Here is an 11,628-nt window from a genome sequence, read left to right on the forward strand (position 1 = left end):
TTGATCACGGTATGGTCATGTACATCGGAAAAGGGCGGCATGAAATGTGCCCATCTATGAAGAAACGAAATAGCAAAGGTATTTACAATGATCAAGTTCAAGATCACTGTGACATTATTGCGTTGTGCCCTTGTGCCCTTGTGCCGAGATTTGTTATGGACAGGATGTTATGCTACGGTCTCTTCTTGTTCCAAGAACACCATATCCTACCCTCTAATTCTTTCCAGACCGCCAGTCAAGACCTTCTTGAAGGAGTCTGGCAACTGCCCATTCCGATATTTCCACAGTCTACTCAGATCTCCCATCCTGGGAACTTCATCTGGCTTCATAATCCCATTCTTGGACCCCTCATCTTCGGTGACGATAAAACCCGCAGGTAGTTCTGCCTTGGTGGTCACTTTCACAGTGCCATCCTTTCTCACCCGAACTCTTCTGTGCATAAAGTCTCCACCTGTAGCATCCCTCGCCCTCTGAAGCGTCTTATCCAGAGGGAACATATCATCAAGATAATGCTGATTCAGCTGATGTCCCCCTCCTCTATTAATAAAAACCTTGCCCGCAAACCTATTCTCATTCTGTGCATAATGCCTCGTAAAGTAGAGAACTCCAAAGCGGCATGCAAAGTCCTTCTCATTCACATAATGTTCAATATGGGGAATAACGGGAGACCTTGTGTCGTTGCCGCGGTAGAGATTGCTAAAGTGGTTGGCGAGGTTGCCGAAAGTGTAGACTTCGAGCTTTTGGAGCTTGTCGAGGGGCATTTCGTCGAGGAGCCTGTCGATTATCATGCCGCCTTCTATTCCACCTTGGGAGTGGAGGATGAAGATTACTTTCTTCTTGTGGTCATCGAGAAGGGCGTTCTTAACGAGGATGTAGCATTCACGTACGTCTTGGGTTGCATAGAGGAGGGCGCGTTGGATAAGGCTTTGGATGAGGTCGAAGACGACGCCGGCACTACGAAAATGAGTAGGATGACTATTTGAAGAGTTGTTCTGGGACTTACGTTCGTTTGTGAATACCAACTACCGGCCGATGAAATGTTCGTGAGATCCGGCCGATGTTCTTCTGGAACCAATTCTTGCTGGTCACATTCAGTAGAGTCCAAAGGCTGAGAGAGGTCAACGCACCCAACACAAATACCGTTGAGGAATATCCAAGCCTCATCGTCATGACGAGGCCAAGTCCTCGTAAACCCATCCTCACTCGACTTCAACCCGCTGTGGGGAAGTCCCTATTAAAACGCCAACAAACAAGTTCATTAACCCCAAAGAATACCGCAATATAACCAATATACACAAAAGTCGGGAGGAATGCTTGTGTAAACAGCGAAACTATGAAAGCTAGCTGAGTTACTGAGAGATACAGTGAATTGTAATGTCGATGAGGTTCTCCCGAGATGGGTAAAGCTCACAGAATGGGCCGGACTTCCATGGATACAGAGGGATAAAGAGATACGAAAGATAGAAGAAGTTCTGGAAAAAGAGTTTTTATGTCGGAGAGGAAGAGAACGAGGGGCGTTCCTGTGTAGGGAGGAGATTTGCGGATTGGTTTGAGAGCTTCGTTGGAAGGGGGCTCGATGTAGGGAAGCTCTGAGTCTGAGTCTGGGCTGGAATGCATCTTGCCTTGTTAACTAACCACTTAGCAAACAAAACAAGTGTTTCTTGATGTTTTGGAGTTGTTTTCTTATATGTTTACAGGCTACTTGATATCACATGTTGGTGCTTCAGAATACGAGGAGTCTCAACGTCATGACTGCGCCCCCTGCAACGGCAACTCACTTGTAAACGCCATTGAGAGAAGCCCAAATCTATTTTAGCTGAGAATAGGTACACTTTATACCTAGCATTCAGATTGGGAGAAATAGTCATCTTCGGCTGCCGAAGACTTGGCAATACAGATAGAAGTTAAAATGGTCTTGGTGAGAGAGTTTCGTTTGTTCTTGGAGGCCGGTTCGATAAATGATGGGAGAGTGGGAAGTTTCCTGGAATTATATACCCCAGACACGGAAAAGGTACAGTATTAAGCAGGAGATAGAACAGAGTGATCTAAAAGAACCAATACTCGGAATAGAGCTAAAGAAGAAAAAGAAGGTCTTAACCAGACAACACGGGCATTAACCGGACTTCTCATCCTTGGGCAAGGGACTAGCAAAATGTTAAATATCCACTGCCAAGAGGACTGATCCTTACTCTTACGGCGTTATCTAAGAAAGGTAGGAAACCTAAACTTGGGATCTCTAATCACAGCAATGAAAAGATTTCGGTAAACCTAGTAGCTCTTTAGACCACTTATATATTCTTGGCATCTTTGTCGAATGTCGGTGGTCTTCTTGCCCTTTGAGAGTATGACTTACAGATTGAGTGTGAGAGCTCTTTCGTATGTTCTGACCTCATTATCGCCGCTCTGTATATCAGGTCTGCTTTCGTACATGTTGCTTCTACTTCACTCTCCTGCCACGATCTTTTCTTATCAGCCAATGCCCGGGTCTATACAAAGGTGATCCCTTCAAAGGCTACATACAGAAACTTGTATGCTACAGAGTGCTACCCAATTGCTTGAGAATGGGGTGACTCGCAGACTCTTACATCCTCTTCATGACAAGACACCGTCTCCTACACTTCGAATGGTGTACACTTAACACCGAGGAGGAGCGTCAGCGCGTTTCTAAGCCTGATATTGATGACGCTGTACCGAGAGTTTAGATTTCTTGCCTCGGATTCGGTTCCGAGAAGAACTTATAGGTTCCACTCACGTCTTCTCCCATGTCTCAAAACGCTCACTCTTGTGCTGATGTCCTGGAATTTCACTACCGTACCGTGTATACATAACGAATCTTTGGTGATGGAGGCCTCCGTTGAGTTATACTATCGTTTAGCCGCTTTCTCATCTCGTCTGACTTTGAAGGTTTTTTGTGTGTAATGCCTATATGTAGTAGTTAATGAGTAAGAATTAGCACCAAAAACACTGATAGCTATACCTTTCAAATATCAAGGTCCTTTCATGCCTCCGATATGGACGGCGCCAGCTCCAGTCTGCATTACTTCGAGCCATAAGAGCCTCCCGGGTCATGGATATTCCACAAACACTGGACCAGTGATTTGACTGCGTGATGGGAGAAGTTTTGTGTTTCTTTGTTCTTGGAAGATCTAAACCGCATGCAAAGAATACCTGCCCACCGTCTTTTCAGTTCTTGCGAGCTTTGTGCGTTAATTCTGCAACTATGACTTTGCCTGTTTGTGTGGATGGTAGCTGTTAAGCATCCATACTAAATTTGCTAGTACACACTAACATTCTTGGCGCGTCAACTTTGATGTGCTCATCCAAACCGTCCATCCTCACTCATCTTCGCGACACAACCATCGGATTCCCTCCGATACGAAAATGGATGTACCTGTCGCAGCCAATATTCTAGGTACCCTCGGGGCTGTAAGTTCTTTGCCTGTCCTGCTGAATTGCGTGCTAACGTTGCTAGGTCTGTTGGTCAATCCAGGTTCGTCCTCTCACCCACGCCGAAGACCAGCACTGATACTCTGTAGCTGATTCCTCAAATCATCGTCAATTATCGAAGGCACAATGCAACGGGTCTTCAACCATCGATGATGATGCTCTGGGCATGGGCAGGTGTACCGCTGGGCGTGTACAACATCGTCAAAGAGTTCAACATCGCCTTGCGGATACAGCCTCAAATCTTGACGCTTTTGAGTCTCGTAACATGGATTCAATGTTACTACTACGAACGAGTACAAACCCTAAGTCTATTCAAACGTAGTTAAGCTAACACGGTCAGAAATGGAGTGTGTACCGCTCTCTCCTCGTTGTCGTCCCAATTGCCGCCGTGATGGGCGGTATCCAGGCCGGTCTCATCATCGCCCTTCGCATCGCCAAATCAAGCTCACTAGAGTGGCCTCTCATTCTCATGGCGTCTTTGTCCGCAGCCTTACTCGCAGCAGGCGTACTCACCCACTACTGGGACATCTGGAAACACCGAACCGTCCGTGGCATTTCGTTTCTCTTCGTCGCCATTGATGCAGCAGGCGATGTGTTCTCACTTGTGTCCGTGTTCTTCCAGCCTGAGCTTGATGTTCTCGGTATTGTCATCTACGCGACAGAGTTTGTTCTGTGGTGTGGTGTTTTTGCTTGTGGTGGGTATTACAACCTTTTGCCATGGGTTAGAAAGAGGTTTGGGAGCGAGGGCAAGAGAGTTGAAGGTGAAGAGAGCGCAGGGGATGGAGTCATGATGAATGAAAATGTTTCTTCGAGTTCAGTGTTTAGGACTGTGAGTGGGAATGGAGAGGGCGTGAGGGCGAGGAATGCACATCGTGTGTCTCAAGATGTTGAGTGAGCATGGTCAGGAAACGAGCAGTCCCCTCCCAACTATCGATTTGCTAACATAGAAGAAGTTCACGAGATATATAATTAGAATATTGTAATGATTCATAAAATTATCGCCATAAAGAGAATTGCACTGCTAGACTCATCACAGGACAAAGAGAAATCCCTCGCCATGTGTCGGTTTGGCTTGTGTAGACCAGTGAGAGCCATGTCTTCCGTCTATAGCCAAGCTATTATAACCTTAACCATAAGCTTACAACCTATCGATTGTCTCTCGTATTTCCTACTGTCAACTCAAAAGTCTGGCGCTCCCAAGATTCGATTCCAGACTCATTCTAGAGCGTCCTGCTTCCGCGACAGGGGCTTGCTTTTAGTGGACCTAGCCCCTTGAAAACGTCACCCTAAGACTATCCCGGCTTTCCAATTCCATCCATTCCATCATGTCTCTTCCCGCGACAACCCAAAGCAATCCTCACATCGTCATTTCTTAGCAAAACAAGGCCCTAGTGCCATGTTCGAGCTCCAGCTGCAATGCCTTCAAGCTGGTCCTCCTCCAGCCGGCGACTGATGCTGAACAAACGCTTCAGTCGCATGGCCATTGCTGGTCTCTGCACCGTCATCTTTCTCATACTTGTCTTTTGGGGTGCTATCCACGGCAGCTATGGCGTATCTCAGTACTATTCCTTTTCGACGACGAGCTCTTTTCGCCCCGTGTCCGTCAACCCCGAGGGTAAGACAACCCAAGATCTTTGCGCGACGTTCCCCAAGCATTTGCTACAGACGATACAACCTGTCTTGAAAATGGGCCACGCCGACACGAAAGAAAGACTCGATGCTCAATTCGATAGTGTGAGCGCTTGCTTTGGACAGGACGAGCTGCTGGTCTTCTCGGATCTCGACGAGTCGGTACACGACCACCAAGCGATCGATGTTCTCGCCGATCTACCCGCCATTTACTACCACGATAATCCTGATTTCGTGAACTACATGTGGCAGAAGGAAATGCGGGCAAATGGCACCCTCGACGTGGACATGGAAGCGACAGCGCGCATCCAAGGTTGGAGGATGGACAAATTCAAATTCCTCCCAATGATCGAGCGCGCATGGAAGATGAAGCCAAACAAAGACTTTTACTTCTTCTTCGAGACAGATACGTAAGTTTCCATACACGCGCAGTTTGACAAGCCACTAACGGTTACAGCTACGTCTTCTGGGACAACGCTTTCCGCTTCCTCCAAACCTTCGACCCCGATGCGCCGTTGTACATGGGCTCACCCTCGCCGGGTACGCACGACGTTAAACAAGACATAAAGACATGGTTCGCAAACGGCGGGCCAGGCTTTGTTCTCAGCCGTGGTGCGATGAGGGCACTCCTCGTCCGTAAGACAACGCCCTACGGACAGTACGTCGAACCGCCAGCTACGGAAAAGTGGCTTCCCATGCTTCGGGACGATTGCTGCGGTGACAGCGTTACGGGATGGGCGTTGTGGAACGTTAGTGTTCCGCTGAGGGGATACTGGCCACTGTTCAACCCGCATCCTCTGCACAGTATTCCTTTCAGCGACAAGTATTGGTGCCAGCCTGTCATGACGCTACACAAGTCGTCGCCGAAAGACATGGTTGAAGTTTGGCGGTGGGAGTTTGCGCAACGACAGCTTGGGGTAAGTAGATCACCGGTAAACTTTGTTTAACCTTCTAACCGTCATAGCGCCCGTTGCTTTACTCTGACGTGTGGAAGTTTCACCACCCTGGCGATCGTGAAGTTGCAGAGAATTGGGACAATGGGAAATGGGACTTCACAGTTGCACCGCCTGAAGCAAGAATCGACTCATTTCAAGCGTGCGGCAAGTACTGTAAGGACAGCAGCGATTGTCTACAGTACAATTGGCGAGGTCGCGACGAGAAGAAGTGTGTTACTTCCAAGTCCTTCCGAGTCGGCGAGCCACGACAACCCGAGAAAATCATCGAGCCTGAAGTCAAAGACGACAAGGGCAATGTTATACCACCACCGCCAGATCGCCAAGATCGATGGGTGGACTTCAAGTCAGGATGGCTGACTGAGCGAATTGAGCAGTGGAGGTCGAACAGGAATTGTTCAGAAGTGCAATGGGTTGGGCCCAGTACTAAGAGAATCTTCTGATTTGATAACAGGGTCGTTGAATATACTGTTAGCCAGGCGTTGGGGGGGTAAGGGCATCACAAGTTATAGAACATGCATTCCTAGCTTAGCGATGGTATCGTGTAGGCGAGTCTTTTTGCGAGGTATACTAGTCATCATATCATGAATACAGTGCAGCATCTCCAAGCGAGGCATCTAAACGGGCCGTAGAGTGAAATCTCGCCATTCATCGATCGACAAACCCCCACGAACCATTAATCCCGGCTCACATCCGCAGGTCCAGAACACCAACTAAGAAAACTCTGTAGTTCACTTTAGCTCAATGAGCTACAAGGGTGTTTGAATGCAGCTGAGGCTTAAAACGGCTATCGATGGTGATGAAAAAATTGCCTCATTGAAGCTATGCGTGCTAATAAGGCATCATATGACATTTGATTGATTTGCTTGGCTGCGACTAAAAAGACACAGCGTAGCCAATTCTTGGAGCTGGTTGCTAGTTTTTCAGAACTCAATTGCTCATTGCAACCTCGTGATATCTTCGCCACAAGAGCAAAATGGGAACAGAAAGTGAAGTAAATGCCGCGCAGGCGCCGGTGGGAACGAGAGATGAAGCCATCGCCATTGTAGGCGAGGAGCAGCACTCGATTGATCCCATCGTCGCGGCGCGCGCAGTCCGAAAGATTGATTTGTTTCTCATCCCCGCCATGATCATAGGATGTACGTTCCGTCTCATCCTCATCAGCTCTTCTAACATGTATAGATGGCCTCGTATACTACGACAAAGCTATTCTCGGTTCAGCAGTTCTCTTCGGCATGACGACGGATTTACACCTCACCATTGTTGATGCAACGACTACACCGCCAACAGTCGACACTCGTCGCCTAAGCTGGGCAACGTCGCTGTTCTACTTTGGAATGCTGGCGGGTTTGTATCCCATGACATTCGCTCTTCAGAGGTTCAACATCGGTCGTGTTCTCGGCGGCGTGGTCGTTGTGTGGGCTGCTATTTGCATGCTGACTGCTGCGGTGACGTCCTACCAAGGTTTATACGTGCAGCGATTCTTCCTCGGTTTCGTAGAGAGTATTATCCCTACTGGGTTCATGTGTATTGTCTCGGGGTACTATACGCAATCTGAGCAGTCGCTGCGACAGAGTTGGTGGTTCTCGTCGACGGGACTGTTCACCATTATTGGTGGAGCGATGAACTATGGCTTTGCGCAGATTACGGGTGGGGGATTGAAGAGATGGCAGTACATCTATCTCCTCGCTGGATCTCTCACCTTTCTCTTTGGACTGTTCTGCTTCATTATGCCGAATTCGCCTGTGTCAGCTTGGTTCCTCACTTCTGAGGAACGCTTCGCTGCTGTTGAGCGTTTGAGACACGGACAAACTGGTGTGCGCTGCACCAAGTTCAAAAGCTCGCAGCTCAAAGAAGCCATACTCGACGTCAAGATCTGGCTTGTCGCACTGATGATGGCATCAGCATATACCGTTAACGGTGCTGTAAGCGGTTTCGGACCCCTCATCGTCTCGACCTTCGGCTGGAGCACCCTGCACTCCATCCTGTTCCAGTTCCCCCTCGGCGGACTGTGCTTCATCGTGATTCTCCTCACAGGCTGGCTAGGCTCCAAGTTCACCAACATCCGCATCTTCATGCTCATCTTTACATGTCTCCCCGTCATCGCAGGTTGTGCCATCATCTGGAAGAGTGAGTGGAGTTACCGCGCTGCTGCGCCGGTGGTGGGATACTCAATTACAGGATTCTTTGGGGGCACGGTGAGTCTGATAATCACTATTGGAATGTCCAATGTTGCGGGTCATACGAAGAAGAGTTTTATGGCTGCTACGATATTTGTGGCGTATTGTGTGGGAAATATTGTTGGACCGCAGCTTGTTTGGAGTCAGACGAAGAAGGATCATTATCCTGCTCTTTGGTTGGGGCTGATTATCTGGTAAGTCTTGTTGACATTGTTCTTGGTTCGTTGCTGACTGTTTTAGTTACATCATTTGTATTTGTGCGTCGACTACGCTGTACTTTGTTCTGAGGAATGAGAACAAGAGGAGGGATGCTCTGGGGTTGGGAGAAGAGAGTGAGAGAGCGAAGCTGGCGTTCCAGGACTTGACTGATAAGGAGAACCCTTACTTTCGTTACGTTTACTGATAGAATGGGGTATCAATAGACAGGGATAGAGAAAAGTTGCCGGGGGTCTATAAGGGCATCAATACACGACAGGAGTTTGTTCAGATACGCAGTCTTGAACAAGCACCTAGCGACATGCAGCAGTGGACACTGAACAGTCTGTCCATAAATCATGGCATATCATTAACTACCGACAAGGTACGGAGTATCTCATAAACAATCCCATTCCCTCCCCTACTTTCGGGGGGGTCTCATCATTCCTGATTCAACAATCAACTCTCAAGTGTACATATCACAAACGACAATCCTTATCTTTTGGGCTTACCCTCTACAGCTTCGAGGGGGTCTCATTGTGGTTCTTAATCTCAACGATCAACTTTCCAGTGTTGATACCCTTGTAAAGGTCGACCAGAGCCTGCTCAGCGACCTTAAGACCACCACGAACAACAGTCTCGGTCTTCTTGAGCTTACCCTCCGCGATCCACTGAGCCAGCTCAGCACGGGCAGTGGGGAAGTCCTTGACGTGGTCGAGGACGATGAAGCCCTGCATTCGGATGCGCATGGTGACGATCTGGGAGAATGCTCGGGGGCCCTGGGGCTTGGCGGCGTTGTACTGGCTGACGAGACCGCACTCAATGAAACGAGCGTGTTCCTTTGCTCGCATGAGACACATGTCGAGGATATCGCCGCCGACTAAGATATGTTAGTTCTGTCGTGCTTGAAGATTCGGGTGAGGCTAACCATTGTCGTAGTAGACATCGATATAGTCCTTTGTCGCCTCGGCGAACTTTTCCTTGAAATCGTCCGCCTTGTAGTTCAGCGCAACATCGAAGCCCAACTCCTCAGTGAGCCACTTGCACTTATCATCACCACCCGCAATACCCACGACCCTCGCACCCTTGAGCTTAGCGATCTGACCCGCCACACTTCCAGTAGCACCAGCAGCGCCCGACACGACGACGAGCTCACCGGGCTTGGGGTCAGCGATCTTGGACATGCCAACCCAAGCAGTCAAGCTGGTCATTCCAAGAGCAGAAAGCATGTCCTTGGGGTCCTGGAGACCGGGGTACAAAGACGCAGGCTCGAAACGACCTTCGGGCAGAATGGCGAATTCAGTCCAGCCTGTTAGGGCGGAGACGATGTCGCCCTCCTTGGCCTGCTTGCTCTTGGAGGCGAGGACGCGGCATGCGCATGAACCACGCATGGTTTGGCCGATCTGAACGGGAGGGAGGTAAGATCGCATGTCTGGGGCTGTTAGTGGCGGGGAGAGGTTACTGAGAAGGGGGAGGTATACCTCGGAGCCAGCCTCGCATGGCGGGGTCAAGGGACAGGTAGAGGGTCTCAACTAGGATTTGACCATCTTGGAGATCAGCTGGCGTGGGGGCTGGAGATGTCTTTTGGGTAAAGGTCTGGCCGGGGATGATGTCTGTGGTGGGACGTTCGGCGAGCACGATGGAGAGGTTATCACGGGCCATTGTGAAACAGTTGTGATGGTGTTATTTCGTTGGTGTAGGTAGGGTTGGCTTGTGCAAGGTAGTGTTGGTGTTGATGTTGGTGTAAGGTGTTGTGTTGTGGAATGTTGAGCAGCAGGTTTGTGTCTCTCGATCTAAAGTAGTGTAAGACAAGTTATGAGACAGTCGGTCTTTCCAGTATTTATACAAGTGGCGTATATGTATCTTTTTTTCACGATGATAAACACAGAGCGTATCACACTTCTTTTCGTCCTCTGAATAAGTAAACAAAAAAGAATATAGTTAGTTAGTAGTTCGGATCAGTCTCAACAATCCGGGGGCTCACGCCTTTTAGTACCTCACTTTTTCACTCACGGTCCTTTGAGCAGACAGCTAAGTTAGCACATTCTCTAGTGCGGCATGTCTTGTCTCTCTGGGGTTGTTATCTCCGTGAGGTTTAGAGCGGTGTCTGGGTCAGCTCTCCCACTGCCAACTGAGAAAAAAGCGCTAGGACGCGGGACGCTATTCCCATGAGGACATATCCCCGTCAAGTGTAAACCGTTCGGCACCGGCGCCCTCGGGGATCGACCGGCGGTGGGGAACGCACCGGCCGCCAGAAAGAAAAAAGCTGGGGAGGATGTGATTCAGCTCTGTCCATGTTGAGAAAACGTGTCCGGCGGTCGTAAGCAGTGTAGTGCCGAGGTTCGGACGCTTCGCCTTAGGGGGTAATTGGGGCCTTGATTGAAACTCAGCTTTCATGCTGGGCGTCCAATGGTGCATCACTATGGCATTTTGCAGTTTTTTGGCTCTCCCAATTCCGTCTCTTGTTTTGTTCAGTCTTGGTAATCCCTCCGACGGACAGACTCAAAACCTCGGTATCCGTCGGTGCCGTATTTGAAATTGCGTCCGGAGGATTCGTAATACTGGACGTGTATGTACATCCCTCATGTGATTAGTATTCGAAGATACCGGTAGAGATGACGTTTGTTTAAGACGCAAGCCTCGGGACCCCGCTGGACGTACGTTTGGCCGAAAGGTTATAACGATGGAGATCTTTTGAGGCGGTAATGTTAAACGCTTCGCTTCGCTTCCGGACCCGATCTCTCGGCCGAAGTGACATGGATTGTCATCGCCAATCAATGGACAGACTCGGCAGTTGAGGGGACTATAATGCAGGTAATATCATAGCCAAGTCACGGCTGCGTATGTGTGGGTGGTTGTAAGCACTCTCTTCCTCCTTCTTGGGTCATCTCAAGAGTCGACATAGCATTGCTTCGTCTTGTAGCATCCGGGCTATAGTTCAATGTCAAGTTATTCTCCGATCTGATCTGCAGTAAACGAGAGGCACATTCATGCATGATGTCATTCCGTTCATCTTGAACATTACTCAAATGTCTTGATGGCCCAATGTGTTCTTCCAGCAATACACGGTCAGAACTGAGGTCCGACGCCGTTGTAGGTTGTCTCCGAACATACTCAATTGAAGTGGCCAGAGTAAACGGATTTCAAAGCCTCAAAGTCCGCCTCAGCATTGAACTCTCAACCACTCTCAGGCTTTAATTGCCGTTTACGGACACGCGGCGTCT

The 11,628-nt window shown here is 49.0% G+C and overlaps 5 protein-coding genes across 5 annotated transcripts; 3 read left to right on the forward strand and 2 right to left on the reverse strand.

Annotated features, from left to right (window-relative positions):
* Window positions 1-206: 206 nt before the first annotated feature.
* On the reverse strand, window positions 207-1,617 carry FPRO_11122 (uncharacterized protein; the record flags this gene model as incomplete). Its single annotated transcript, XM_031232160.1, has 4 exons — window positions 207-954; window positions 1,004-1,081; window positions 1,128-1,217; window positions 1,412-1,617. 4 exons carry the CDS (start codon window positions 1,615-1,617, stop codon window positions 207-209), a joined length of 1,122 nt encoding a protein of 373 aa, XP_031082125.1.
* A 1,764-nt stretch (window positions 1,618-3,381) lies between these two features.
* FPRO_11123 (uncharacterized protein) lies at window positions 3,382-4,342 on the forward strand (the record flags this gene model as incomplete). The annotated part of the gene is made up of 4 exons (XM_031232162.1): window positions 3,382-3,426; window positions 3,473-3,490; window positions 3,537-3,740; window positions 3,788-4,342. 4 exons carry the CDS (start codon window positions 3,382-3,384, stop codon window positions 4,340-4,342), a joined length of 822 nt encoding a protein of 273 aa, XP_031082126.1.
* Window positions 4,343-4,863: 521 nt separating this feature from the next.
* On the forward strand, window positions 4,864-6,472 carry FPRO_11124 (uncharacterized protein; the record flags this gene model as incomplete). The annotated part of the gene is made up of 3 exons (XM_031232163.1): window positions 4,864-5,486; window positions 5,534-5,993; window positions 6,041-6,472. 3 exons carry the CDS (start codon window positions 4,864-4,866, stop codon window positions 6,470-6,472), a joined length of 1,515 nt encoding a protein of 504 aa, XP_031082127.1.
* Window positions 6,473-7,005: 533 nt separating this feature from the next.
* Window positions 7,006-8,612, forward strand: FPRO_11125 (uncharacterized protein; the record flags this gene model as incomplete). Its single annotated transcript, XM_031232164.1, has 3 exons — window positions 7,006-7,168; window positions 7,212-8,403; window positions 8,450-8,612. The coding sequence occupies 3 exons, from the start codon at window positions 7,006-7,008 to the stop codon at window positions 8,610-8,612; spliced, it is 1,518 nt and encodes a 505-aa protein (XP_031082128.1).
* Window positions 8,613-8,919: 307 nt separating this feature from the next.
* On the reverse strand, window positions 8,920-10,066 carry FPRO_11126 (putative endo-polygalacturonase 6; the record flags this gene model as incomplete). Its single annotated transcript, XM_031232165.1, has 3 exons — window positions 8,920-9,284; window positions 9,333-9,836; window positions 9,886-10,066. The coding sequence occupies 3 exons, from the start codon at window positions 10,064-10,066 to the stop codon at window positions 8,920-8,922; spliced, it is 1,050 nt and encodes a 349-aa protein (XP_031082129.1).
* Window positions 10,067-11,628: the final 1,562 nt, after the last annotated feature.

This window comes from Fusarium proliferatum (assembly GCF_900067095.1).
Source record: "Fusarium proliferatum ET1 genome assembly, contig: FPRO_scaffold005, whole genome shotgun sequence".
NCBI lineage: Eukaryota > Fungi > Ascomycota > Sordariomycetes > Hypocreales > Nectriaceae > Fusarium > Fusarium proliferatum.